This window comes from Telmatherina bonti (genome assembly GCF_933228915.1).
Source record: "Telmatherina bonti genome assembly, chromosome: 1".
NCBI lineage: Eukaryota > Metazoa > Chordata > Actinopteri > Atheriniformes > Telmatherinidae > Telmatherina > Telmatherina bonti.
The window spans coordinates 43,964,498-43,978,819 of NC_136619.1; the positions used below are offsets into that span (position 1 = coordinate 43,964,498).

Genomic DNA, 14,322 nt, shown 5'->3' on the forward strand with positions numbered 1-14,322 from the left:
TACGGTAATGGAGGACTTAATGGAATGTATAACTGTAGAAATTGAAGTGAAGAAACAGACAAATGTTGTTACATGCCTTTATAGAACTCCAGGATCTGGTACAACTTTATTTACGGATATGCTGGATATGCTGGAGCAAATGTTATTTGGGATGAACGACAACAAAATAATAAAATATAATTTGTGGTGATTTCAATATAAACCTTTTGAATGTTTCTAATCATGCGAGTAGCTCAGATTTTTTAGATTTAATGTATAGTAGAGGTCTTTATCCAATCATTTCTCAGCCAAGTCGAATAACTACAAGTTGTCCTACATTAATTGATAATATTTTTGTAAATGTACTGGAAAGCACTGTTAAAGGTGGGCTGTTGATAAACGACACAACTGATCATTTGCTAATATTTTTCACTTCCTGTTGTGAAGTAAAAACATGCAAAGAAAAGAAAAAGAAAGTCGTAAAATTGAGAAATGAGGCAAGAATAAATACATTTAAGAATGACCTTGTCAGTGAAGACTGGAATGGAGTTTATAGTACAAGTGATGTGAACAAGGCTTATGGATGCTTTTTACAAAATTGCCTCAGACTATATAATAAAAATGCCCAATCAAGACATTGGAGGATAATGATAATATAAGATGTAATGGTAAACCTTGGATTACAAAGCGTATATTGAAATCTTGTAAGAAGAAGAATAAACTTTATAGGATTTGTTAAAATGGTTTTTAATCACCCTTCTTATATAAATAATGAACAGAATTCTGAGATAAACTCTGTTCAAATAGCAAGCAAATTTAATTCATTCTTTGTCAATGTTGGCCCAAGTCTGGTCAAATCAATCTCACCACACAATAAAGAAGACAGTTTGGATACCAAAAGCAAAGTTGTGCAATCGCTTTATCTTGGAAGAGTAAGTGAGACTGACATTATTTCTATTGTATCAATGTTACAAAGTCAACATTTGTGTGACAGTGATGGCTTAGATATGTTTATTGTTAAAGAGAGTATACACTTCATTAGCAGACCATTAGAATATTTATTTAACTTGTCCTTTAACACTGGTGTCTCTCCTGAAAAAATGAAGGTATCTAAGATTATTCCATTTTTTAAATCTGGTGACAAGCATAGTCTCACAAATTACAGGCCTATATCTTTGCTTTCTCACTTTTAAAAGATTTGGAGAAGCTTTTTGTTGAAAAATTAGATTTTTTTCTTGAAAAACATGCTTTGATAAATGAAAATCAATTTGGTTTTCGTCGCGATCGATCAACAGCTTTGGCATTCATAAAAATTACAGAGGACATAACTACAGAGTTGGAAAAAAAAATCATTCAGTGGGAGTTTTTATTGATCTTAAAAAAGGCCTTTGATACTTTGGACCATCGTATATTGATTACAAAATTACAAGCATATGGAATTAGAGGTATAGTGTTAAACTGTGTTACCAGTTATTCAGAAAATAGACAACAATATGTGGAGTGCTCAGATCACAAATCTGAGTTGAGAACAATTCTTTGTGGAGTTCCTCAAGGCTCAGTATTGGGGCCAAAATTGTTTAATTTATATATTAATGACCTTTGTGAGGTATCAAAAGTTTTATGTTTTATTCTGTTTGCAGACGACACAAATTTTTTGTGTCAGGGAAAGATTTAAAATCATTAATGACAACAATTGAACAGAAAATGGTCCAACTTCAGAAATGGTTTTATAAAAATAAGTTGTCTTTAATTGTAAGTAAAACTAAGTTTATGTTATTTACAAATAAAGAATACCCTGAAAATGTCATGTTATGTCTAAATGGAATTAATATTGAAAGGGTGTCTGAATTTAGGTATTTAGGAGTTATTGTTGATGAAAAATTAAATTGGAAATCATATATAGCATTTGTTAAAAAGAAAATTTGTAAGAACATTGCCATGAGTAAAGTTAAGCATATGTTCAATTATAAGGGAATGAGAATCCTTTATTGTGCTTTTATTTTGTTGTATTTAATGTATTGTCTGGAGGTATGGGGTAATTCCTACACGACTAATTTAAGGCCTTTAATTACTTTGCAAAAGAGAGCAATAAGAATAACTCATAAAACTGCTCCTAAAGAGCATACAACGGAATTCTTCTGGAAGTCAGAACTGTTAAAACTGCAAGATTTGGTTGTGTGGAAAACATTAATAATCATGCATAAAGCAAAACAATTCTTGTTACCACCAGGGCTGCAAATTCTTTTTATTTTAATGATGAAACAAGTAGACGAAATTGTGATTTTCAACAACCTTTCGCAAGAACTGTACTCAACCAAATGAGTATTTCAGTGGTTGGTGTAAAACAATGGAACGCACTTGAAAGCGATTTTAAAATTTGTTCAAATCCTTCTCAATCTAAATTGAAAAATAAATATTACATTCTAAAACTGTGAGCAAAAAAACTGATTAAAAAAAAAAAGAAAAAAAAAAAAAAGTATTTCATACCTGTGTTTTGTTCTTAGTGTTTGCCGTAGATGATGCCATCCAGTTGGTTTACTTTTAAATGAGGATGGGGTAGGGTAAGACTAATTCTTCTTCCTACTCCAATTTTCTTTTCTTTTCTTTTTTTTTTTTTATACATGAAATGTACTACAATGGGTGTGTATTGTTGTAACTTTGGAGAACATTTTCTGTTATTGTTTTTAGGATTTGCCAATATATTATGAAAAGGAAACGAGAATAAAAAATGTTGAAATGAAAATTAAATAAAGCATAGGAGCAATGCTAACATTTAGCATAGCAGTAATGCTAACATGTAGCATAGCAGCAATGCTAAAATGTAGCATAGCAGCAATGCTAATATATAGTATAGCAGTAATGCTAACATATAGCATAGCAGTAATGCTAACATGTCGCATAGCAGCAATGCTAACATGTCGCATAGCAGCAATGCTAATATGTAGCATAACAGCAATGCTAACATGTAGTACAGAAGCAATGCTAACATGTCGCATAGCAGCAATGCTAATATGTAGCATAACAGCAATGCTAACATGTAGTACAGAAGCAATGCTAAAATGTCGCATAGAAGCAATGCTAATATGTAGCATAACAGCGAGAGAAAGCGTAGATGAAGACGATCAGCTGCTGCAGGTGATGAACAGGTGTGTTTACCTGGAACAGCTGTTTGAGGGAGAACAGTGAGCGCCGGAGTTCTGGTCCCTGCGAGTTGTACAGCTTCTCTGAAACACAGGAAACAGGAAGTGGAATCACATCCAGGGCAGGTTTTACAAAATCAGCAGTCAGAACCCGTACAAACTGGTTATATCCCAGTCCAGCAGCTCCTACAAGCTCCTCCAGTGGCAAGAAGGTCATGGTTTCCTGGATGATGTCATCAGTCTAGATGGTGTCATCAGTCTCCATCATGTTTGTGGAGGAATTTCCTCATCTGCTTCCCACTGGGACCATCAAAGAGATACTGGGACCAGTAGAGAGACACTGGGACCAATACAGAGATACTGGGAACAACAGAAAGATACTGGGACCAGTAGAGAGACACTGGGACCAATACAGGGATACTGGGACCAACAGAGAGATACTGGGACCAGTAGAGAGACACTGGGACCAGTACAGAGACACTGGGACCAGTACAGAGACACTGGGACCAGTAAAGAGACACTGGGACCATCAGAAAGATAATGGGACCAGTACAGAGACACTGGGAGCAGTCCAAACCAGTAATCTGCTGTCCAGAACCAGGAAATAGACCAGTCAACAATGGTTTATTGTGATGTCAACGCCATGTCATGTTGCCATGACAACTTGCTGGTCAGTCAACACCCGAAGATGTCGTGGGACCTCATGGATCAGAACTAGGACCCTGGTGGCCCGTTCTGTCTACGCTGCTGAGATGGTCTTGCAGATCCAGACAGAAAAAATGATGAGAGAACATCAGAGAACTTCTCCGTCTGCAGTGAATGAGACGTTACTAACTCGCAGCAGCTTTCATCATCTAGTAGCAGATAACTGGGAGACTCAACTGGTTTTAAACCACAGCAGGTGTAACGATGCGTAAGGCCCCGTCCACTTTTATATAACTCAGGTAGGAAACACAAAATACAAACATGCAGAAACTGGACCAGGACTATCAGACATGTTTCAGCCTCCAGCTGCAGCACGATGGTTCCTGTTTACAGACAGGAAGTCTGATAAAGTCTGGTTGGTATTTCCTGTTAGTTCCACTGGATCGGACTGCTGGAAAAACCGAGACCAGTAAGCAACGTTGTCGTTTCCTTTCCGCTCGTCCCGCTGCAGGGGTCGTGACAGCGAATCATCGCTCAGGACCGGACAATCAATCCCCCTTGGGGCTGCAGCAGCATAGAGGAGCAGGACTCGAACTGCAGACCGCCAGGTTACAAGACAAGCGGCTCAACCACCTGAGCCAAATGAAAGCGAAGTAAGATCAGAGAAACTGATAAAAGATATAAAACGGATATAAATGATATAAAAGCTTTATGTTTTTCGGCACTGATCCATCGATCGGTCCATCTGTTTAAAACAAAATGATCAACACTGATGATGTCATCAGATCAATTATTTCAGCATCAAACAGGATGCCACAAAGGAGGTGGAGCAGACACTTAGTGGTGATGTCATCATCAGCTGATGTGATGCTGCGTGTGTTTTCAGGTCAACAGACCAGGTCCAGTCCGGTAGCACCTCTGGTGATACCGCACACGGCGAAGCAAGCTGAATCCGGATTGGTCCAATTGCCAGCAAACAGGTTGGAACCAGAACCAACACCGCTGACCTCAAAATGGGTCAGAACCAAAACCAATACAACTTACCCTAAAAGGGGTCAGGACCAGAAACAACACCTCTGAACTATGAACAAGTTGGCATGCTAACAGAATGTTAACATTATCCCAATATACATGGTAGCATCATAGGAACATTCTAATGTCATCCAAGACTAACATCATACTAACACTACGTTACGCCATACAAACGTTATGCTAGCATAATGCTAACATTGTGTTAATGCCATATTAACATTATGCTAGCATAATGCTAAGATCATGTTAATGCCATACTAACATTATATATGGGGGGAGGGGGTGGCCTTGAAAGTGTGCAGGAGGATTTCGATGAAATCGGTAGCAGTGCAGCTGCTGTAGGATCGGGGTGATGTGGTGATGATGCATGCAGCTGAATTTTAAAACATCTGAAGCTTATAAAGAAATTTCTGGGGGAGACCAAGGAGAAGTTCCACTCTAGATTGCGCCGTCTGTTGGCAGCAAACTGTAGTAGCTCTGACTTGCTATCTTGATTTTTTCAAAGTACAAACTCTTCTCACATAGATATTAGCTCAAATTAGGTCTTTTTTTTCCTCTGAGGATTTCAAGTCAGTTCGGAGGGTGTGCTGCAAGGGAGATTTTTCTGCATATTTTTAGCTCTCAAGACTTGTTATGATGAGTCTCCATGGCAACAAGACTTGTTTACAATCAGGATCAACTAATTAAACTCTTCCAAATCACGATTATCAGCGAAACAACACATCAAATCCTGATGGAGTTGAAAAGAAAGAGAAGAGGATGCAGAGCAGGAGTGAGACAGAGGAGAGGGATGGAGATTTAAACCATATCTACAAACCGCCCTCATGGGTAACATGAGATCGCTAGCTAACAAAACGGACCTTGTATAATACCTGGTACCGCACCAGACACAGCCTGTGATGTCATCAGCTCCGTCGTTGCTCGGCTACAAACACAGCATCCAAACTCATTCATGGCGATCTCCGGAGACTTCAACAACGTCTCCCTCTCTGCAACTCTACCAACATTCCAGCAGTTTGTCAGCTGCTCCACCAGAGAAAATAAGATGTTCGACTTATTTTATGCAAATATGAATAATGGATACAGTTGTTCTGCCCCGCCTCCTTTAGGAAGATCTGACCATAATCTGGTTCTTCTCACCTCCACCTACAAGCCCATCGTTCAGCTGCAACCAGTCATCACAAAGACTATCAAAATCTGGTCTGCTGAAGCTGAAGATGCTCTTAGAGGAGGCTTTGAGGCTACAGACTGGAACGTCCTCTGTGAAGGAGACGACATCAACGCCATGACTGAGTGTGTGACAGATTACATAAACTTCTGTGTGGACAGCATCGTCCCAACAAGAACAGTGAGGTGCTTCCCCAATAACAAACCCTGGATCACCAGTGACCTGAAAAAGCTGCTGAACATCAAAAAGAAAGCCTTCAGGGATGGAGACAGGGAGTTATTGACGGCAACACAAAAACAACTTAAAACACAAACTAAGAAGTGTAAGGAGGACTACAGGAAGAAGTTAGAAAGTCAGCTCCAGCAGAATAACCTGAGGGATGTGTGGTCTGGAATGAAGAAGATCACCGGCTTCAAGTTAAAGGGGGACCAGCCTGATGGAGGTCTGGACAGAGCTAATGAGCTGAACATATTCTTCAACAGGTTCAGTTCACCCCCTACCTCCAGCCCAACAGACCACACACCCTCCATAAGCCCACTGCTTTCCTGTCACGCCTCCAATCTGTCACCCTGCAGCTCAGTCATGGACCAGAACACAGCTTCATCTCCCTCCACATCAGGACATCCTGAGACCTCCACCTTGTTTGTCTCCTGCAATCAGGTTAAGAAGCAACTTGAGAAACTGAACCAGAACAAGGCTGCAGGTCCAGATGGTGTCAGTCCCAGAGTTCTCAAGACCTGCTCAGAACAACTATGTCCGATTCTCCAGCACCTTTTCAACACCAGTCTGAGACTAAATAGAGTCCCAGTGCTGTGGAAAACCTCCTGCCTTGTTCCAGTGCCTAAAAAACACAACCAGCTGAACCAAGTGACTACAGACCAGTTGCCCTGACATCTCACATCATGAAAGTCCTGGAGAGACTCTTACTGGCTCACCTCAACAAGCAAGTAAACACCTTTCAGGACCCATTCCAGTTTGCATATCGTAATGGACTTGGGGTTGAAGATGCCATCATATACCTGCTCCAGAGAGCACACTCTCATCTGGACCATTCAGGCAGCACTCTGAGGGTCATGTTCTTTCATTTCTCAGTGCTTTTAATACCATTCAGCCTGCTTTGTTATGTGAGAAGCTCCATAAATTCCAGGTGGATACCTCCACAACCACCTGGATCTATGACTACCTCACAAACAGACCCCAGTTTGTGAGACTGAAAGGTTGTGTGTCTGAGATGGAGGTCAGCAGCACTGGTGCACCACAAGGAACTGTACTCTGGCCATTCCTCTTCACTCTGTACACCTCAGACTTCCAGTACAACTCTGAGTCCTGTCATCTGCAGAAATACTCTGATGACTCTGCAGTTGTGGGGTGTATCAGGGATGGACAAGAAGCAGAGTACAGAGAACTGGTCAGTCAGTTTGTTAAATGGTGCGGTGATAATCATCTCATATTAAATAGCAGCAAAACAAAAGAGATGATTGTTGACTTCAGGAGGAAGAAGAATAAACAAAGCACTGTTTCCATCCTGGGAGAGGAGGTGGAGGTGGTGGAGGAATACAAGTATCTTGGAGTTCAGCTGGACAACAAACTGGACTGGAAATGCAACACTGACTACATCTACAAGAAAGGTCAGAGCAGACTGTACTTCTTAAGGAAGCTGAGATGGTTTAACGTCTGCACCAAGATGTTGCATATCTTCTAGAAGTCTGTTGTGGAGAGTGCAGTCAGCTTTGCAGCATCTGCTGGGGTAGTAGCATCAGAACCAGAGACTTGAAGAGAATCAACAAACTGATCCAGAAAGCTGCTTCTGTGCTTGGAGTAACTCTGGAGCCGCTGGAGCTGATTGTCCAAAGAAGAATGCTGCACAAGCTGATGAAGATGATGGAGCAAGAGCCAGGGACAGAACCCAGAGCCCCGCACACCCGAGAGCCATCCACCACCCCGGGGAGGGCCCAGCCCAGCACAAGGGAGAGCAGGACCAGTTCAGACAGCTGGCTGCCACACGCCAGTGCCCACCCCAGCCCCCCAGAGACCGCAATGCCCCCCAGTGGCTCCCATACCCCCCCCAGCCGAACCCTCCTTCCAGCATACCTTGCCCCGCTAACCCCACTCTCCCCAAGCAAACCCCAGTCCCCTCGTCCCCAAAAACCTCCCCCAAACCAATCCATCCCTCCAATTCCAAGCAGCCAGAGGAGACCAGAGGGGAGCAAGCCCCAGACAGTCCTGCACACCTACACCTCCTCTATACTAACATCCACTCTTCCAAAGGGTTCAAAAGCAGACGTCCATTCAGAACCTTGTCCCCCCAGGAGACTCACCCAGCAGGCAATAATACAGCGAGTCCCAAATCTAGAAGTCAACCGTGTTCTGTCCAGTTTATTGACAATGCACAGCTGTTGCAAGCGAGAGGTCTCAGGGGCTATTTCTGCTGCTCAGGGTGTTACAGCGTTTTTAGGCATTCAAAAACAACCTTTGCCTGGCAGCACAAGTCAAAACAACTGCCTGCTAAAAGATAACAGTCAAAGCTGAAACAGGCCTTGAACAGAGCATTCAGTTTTATGCACTAACCTACTAAAGCAAGCTTTCTGAACTACTCTAAAATATGTAGTTTATATTTTGTACTACATAAGAGAACTTTAATAAAGGAGTAACACATTAAAATATGCTATGTGTATAATTTCCATCACACCACCCATCAAAACCCATGTTAACATCAAGCCAACACCATGCTTACATCATGTTGAGATTATGCTAACAACATGCTAACAATGTTACTACCATGCAAACATCAGGATATTATGGTAACACTATGTTAACACCATTCTAACATCTTAACACCATGCCAACATAACTCCATGCTAACACTATACTAACATGCAAACATCATGCTACCACCATGATAACATCATGTTAACAAGGTAACACCATGCTAACATTGTGTTAACATCATGCTAACATCATAATAACAGAAGTCATTGATCATTAGGGCCGGGTGATACAACCAAAACCTCATATCCTGATACAGCTCATCTTATATCCCCATAAAGATATCCATCACCATATAAAACTGTCTGTAATGTTGTCAGTCATCAGTTATGTGTCAGATATGCTTGGCAACGGCAGCAGTTGACGCAGCTTTTGCTGGTTGACTCCATTCTTTATTCTGTGTTCTTTATCCTGATTCCTGCAGGTGATAAAATGAGTTAGTTGTGTCGGAGTCCGTTGTTGGGACTGTGAGCTAGTCTGTTGTCGGTTCCACGTCGCTCTTTTTATATCCAAACCGCATCCAGACAGAAATTTCCCTCTTTTATGAACAAGCTCATCAGTTTCTGTTGGCTGCTCATCTTTTAGTGAATTATCCTCTGAAACACGTCTGCTGCCGTCTTCCTCCATGTTTATGTATCGCAGCGTGCCGTAAAGCGTGTCTTGATGTAAAATACTGCAGTAAAGCAGCTTATCGTGGTGTAAACGATGGAGCTTCGTCTGACACATTTTCTATCGTCCAGACGATAAATATATCGTCACATCCAGCCCTGCCCTTCATCAATAAATAATTTCTAATCATTATGTTTGACTGTAAACACGATCTGGTTTGTTTAGAAATCAATTCTTATGTTTTATAGAAGCTGGCGGACCGTTCCAACTGGTATCATAAAGACACGCTTTAAACTGGGATAAACTGGGTCAGAAGCTGCTGGTGTTTCCTCAGAACTCCACAGCAGTGACTCATGGAGTCGTTTCCACACTGTGACGCTCGGAGCAGGAACAGGAAGGGGGGGGTGATGGCAGGCGGGGGGGGGGGGGGGGGGGGGGGGTGATGGCAGGCGGGGTGTGTGGGGGGGGGGGGGGACTCTGGGAAACTCGAGTGTTTCCCAAGAAACAAGAGGATTGAAGCTTCAGAACACTGACCCCCCCCCCCCCCCCCCCCACACACACACACACACACACACCAGCTTCACATTGTCCGTCTGCACAGCTGATACGATGGAAACGGTCTCTAATCCAGATATTTAAAGACGAGGAGGGAAATGTTCCGACATAAACGCTTCCAGAAAAAGACGACGACGTCACAAACCTACAACTCAGGATCTGCCTTCTCACAGGAACAGGAACCAGAACCGGATCCGATAAGCTCAGAACCACAGAGTTAAAAATAAAAACCACAGCAGACTCAGAACAGGAAGAGCCAAAACGTCTGCATATCAGTCATGGATACCAGGAACAGAACCAAAACCAGGACCAGAATCAGGACCAGGACCAGGACCAGGACCAGGACCAGAATCAGGACCAGGACCAGGAACAGGACCTAAACCTGAACCAGGACCAGAATCAGGACCAGGAACAGGACCTAAACCTGAACCAGGACCAGAATCAGGACCAGGACCAGGAACAGGACCTAAACCTGAACCAGGACCAGAATCAGGACCAGGAACAGGACCTAAACCTGAACCAGGACCAGAATCAGGACCAGGAACAGGACCTAAACCTGAACCAGGACCAGAATCAGGACCAGGAACAGGACCTAAACCTGAACCAGGACCAGAATCAGGACCAGGACCAGGAACAGGACCTAAACCTGAACCAGGACCAGAATCAGGACCAGGAACAGGACCTAAACCTGAAACAGGACCAGAAACAGAACCAGGACATAAACCTGAACCAGGATCCAGGAATCAGGACTCAGGACCAGGACCTTAACATAAACCTGAACCAAAACCAGGACTCAGACCAAATCTATCTGGTTTCTGTAAAACATCCAGATTAAATTGTTTTTATTTCGTAACTCTGGTCCTCCATCATTCACCTGCTGTACACCTGGTTAACCCATGCTGGTTAACTGGTTGATAACACAAACCAACCAGAGAACTAGAACGTTTCTGAAGAGACTCTGAGGCCAAGCATCCGCCGATCCGATATAAGACATGAATCATGGAGGCAGCCGAGATGGAAAGAAGCAACTGCTGTTTGATTGGTTGGTTTAATGAAGGAGGCGGTCCTAATGTGTGGGGGAGGAGCAACAAACACAAACAGGTGGTTCAAATCTTACATACACAACCCCTCCTGGCCTGCTCCGTAACGTTGCCGTGACGACGGACATTCGGTACCCGCTGAGTCATTCTGAAACAGACGCCGAGTCAGCGCTCAGAGACGAGTGAAGGTGGAAATATCTCTGGAGACCTGGATCAAAATGATTTCTGAACCTTGAGCGCCACAAAGCTTTTAGTAACGCATAAATGTAATTTATTTCATCTCACAGTAAAGAAAATTTCAATGGTGGCAACTTAAAAACACTTAAAACTTGTGTTTCTAAATATGTAAGTTGCAGCTCTTTCACACTGAGGTTCAGTTCAAGCTGACATATATTCCTACGTTTTTATATGTAATTTGTGCATGTACCAATCAGCAATCTCCAGTGGTTAAAAGAGAAACCCCAAAACTGCAGTTCCCCCTTCATCCACTAGGGGCTCCAAAACAGAGCAAATCCCCATAGACTCCCATGTTAAAAAGACCAACTTCACAGCAGAAATAAACATGTTTACAGCAGAAATAAACATGTTTACAGCAGGAATAAACATGTTTACTGCAGAAATAAACATGTTTACAGCAGGAATAAACATGTTTACAGCAGGAATAAACATGTTTACAGCAGAAATAAACATGTTTACAGCAGGAATAAACATGTTTACAGCAGAAATAAACATGTTTACAGCAGGAATAAACATGTTTACAGCAGAAATAAACATGTTTACAGCAGAAATAAACATGTTTACAGCAGGAATAAACATGTTTACAGCAGAAATAAACATGTTTACTGCAGAAATAAACATGTTTACAGCAGGAATAAACATGTTTACAGCAGAAATAAACATGTTTACAGCAGGAATAAACACGTTTACAGCAGGAATAAACATGTTTACAGCAGGAATAAACATGTTTACAGCCTGGTACAAAAATCCATGTTAGGTTTAATAGGTCAGGTTTACCTTCATGACAACTGTGGGGGGAGTGGATTTTTTTTTCTAACTTGACCGTTTAAAAGTAATTTAATCTCGAAGTTCGGCATATTTAGGGGCGTGTCCTTTTGATGGACAGGTACCCGATCTCCTGCTTCAAGTAAGAAGAACGTAGAACAACCCCGGTTTTTAGCCGGTTAACAACGTGACTTAGCTTTAGCCTGCTTACCTCCGTTAGCTAATTAGCTCCTGTTATCTCCGGGTTAGCTCGGTTAGCTCTTAGCAACAGAAAGCTCGGAGTTCGCTCGATGTCAATCATCCACCGTGACGCTCACAGCCCCCCTCTCAGCTCCACCTCTTTGCCCATATTTGTATTTTCCGGGTGAGACGACGCGCATGAAGCTGCCAAGATGGTGATGGTAGGAACCGCCCACTGAGCTTCAATTCAGCTCTTCAGAAACCTACGGGTGACGTCTCAGAGGCTCCGCCCATCCTTTTATACAGTGTATGGTCTGAACGGGAACATCTGGGTGAGTGTGTAATGTCTTATGCTACGTTGGAAAGGGACTTCAGGGGATACTCTGATTTTCCCTAAACCTTAACCTGCGATTTTGCAATTCATCTCATTTAAACTCTGAATCATGTTTCTAGGTGCAAGTATGACTGAGCTGTACTTCACTAAAGACAACTATCATCATCACCATCCCTGTTCTGACTCTGTCCTCCATCAGATGTTGGTGACAAAATGATTCTGGATCAGGTGATCTTGGGTGTTCACCTCTTTCATTTATCAACTGATTGTTCACAGTTCTGCATGTATTTCCTCCTGCGGAGCAGCAGGAAAAACGTGGGAATGAATCAGGATGAGATGCTGCGGAGCATCAGACTCCGAGAGGGAACCGTTCCAGCTGAGTGTGGTGGAAGTGTGGAAAGAAAGATGGTGTGATGACTGAGTTGTGGCGGCTGTGGAGGACAGCGTGGAGGGAGATAATTACCCAGGATGGAGTGGACGCGAACGGAAAGCTGAGTCCTCAGGATCAGGATGGGCTTCTTTCCCTTCCTGTGGAAGGAGGAGACAGACGGTTAGAGATCCTGGAATATGATCCCAGAATAGTTTCCACATAGTGCGGACTGTGGCCAGCCGGGATTACAGGATGGAAAGAACAACAGCACAGAGGTATGGAAAGAATGAACGGTAAAAAAAAAGAGCCTGATGTCCTGACAGCTTCCAACTTTTCCACTTAAACTGTCGGGTTTCACTTTAAAAAGTGGGAAAATGTAAATAGTTGCTATTATTTCTACAAATTTCTGGTTGCTCTTTATGCTGCTTTATCTGTTCATACATTCATTTTATATCATTTTAGCCTCAGAATCTGACAGCTGAGGCTGAAACGTCTGGTCTCCGTGGAAACGTCTGGTCTCCGTGGAAACGTCTGGTCTCCGTGGAAACGTCACGTCTCAGTGGAAACATCTGGTCTCCGTGGAAACGTCACGTCTCAGTGGAAACATCTGGTCTCCGTGGAAACGTCACGTCTCAGTGGAAACGTCATGTCTCAGTGGAAACGTCACGTCTCAGTGGAAACATCTGGTCTCCGTGGAAACGTCACGTCTCAGTGGAAACGTCATGTCTCAGTGGAAACGTCACGTCTCAGTGGAAACATCTGGTCTCCGTGGAAACGTCACGTCTCAGTGGAAACGTCACGTCTCAGTGGAAACATCTGGTCTCCGTGGAAACGTCACGTCTCAGTGGAAACATCTGGTCTCCGTGGAAACGTCACGTCTCAGTGGAAACGTCACGTCTCAGTGGAAACGTCACGTCTCCGTGGAAACGTCACGTCTCAGTGGAAACGTCACGTCTCAGTGGAAACATCTGGTCTCCGTGGAAACGTCACGTCTCAGTGGAAACGTCACGTCTCCGTGGAAACGTCACGTCTCAGTGGAAACGTCATGTCTCAGTGGAAACGTCACGTCTCAGTGGAAACATCTGGTCTCCGTGGAAACGTCACGTCTCAGTGGAAACGTCATGTCTCAGTGGAAACGTCACGTCTCAGTGGAAACATCTGGTCTCCGTGGAAACGTCACGTCTCAGTGGAAACGTCACGTCTCAGTGGAAACGTCACGTCTCCGTGGAAACGTCACGTCTCAGTGGAAACGTCATGTCTCAGTGGAAACGTCACGTCTCAGTGGAAACATCTGGTCTCCGTGGAAACGTCACGTCTCAGTGGAAACGTCACGTCTCAGTGGAAACGTCACGTCTCCGTGGAAACGTCACGTCTCAGTGGAAACGTCACGTCTCAGTGGAAACATCTGGTCTCCGTGGAAACGTCACGTCTCAGTGGAAACGTCACGTCTCCGTGGAAACGTCACGTCTCAGTGGAAACGTCATGTCTCAGTGGAAACGTCA

General features: G+C 43.2%; 1 protein-coding gene across 1 annotated transcript in view; it reads right to left on the reverse strand.

Moving 5' to 3' along the window:
• The window catches only part of fhod1 (formin homology 2 domain containing 1), a 112,280-nt gene that overhangs the window by 89,319 nt on the left and 8,639 nt on the right, over nt 1-14,322 (reverse strand). Inside the window, 2 exon segments of the mRNA XM_079240797.1 lie at nt 3,136-3,203; nt 12,914-12,978. Coding sequence (XP_079096923.1) covers nt 3,136-3,203; nt 12,914-12,978 — 133 coding nt within the window.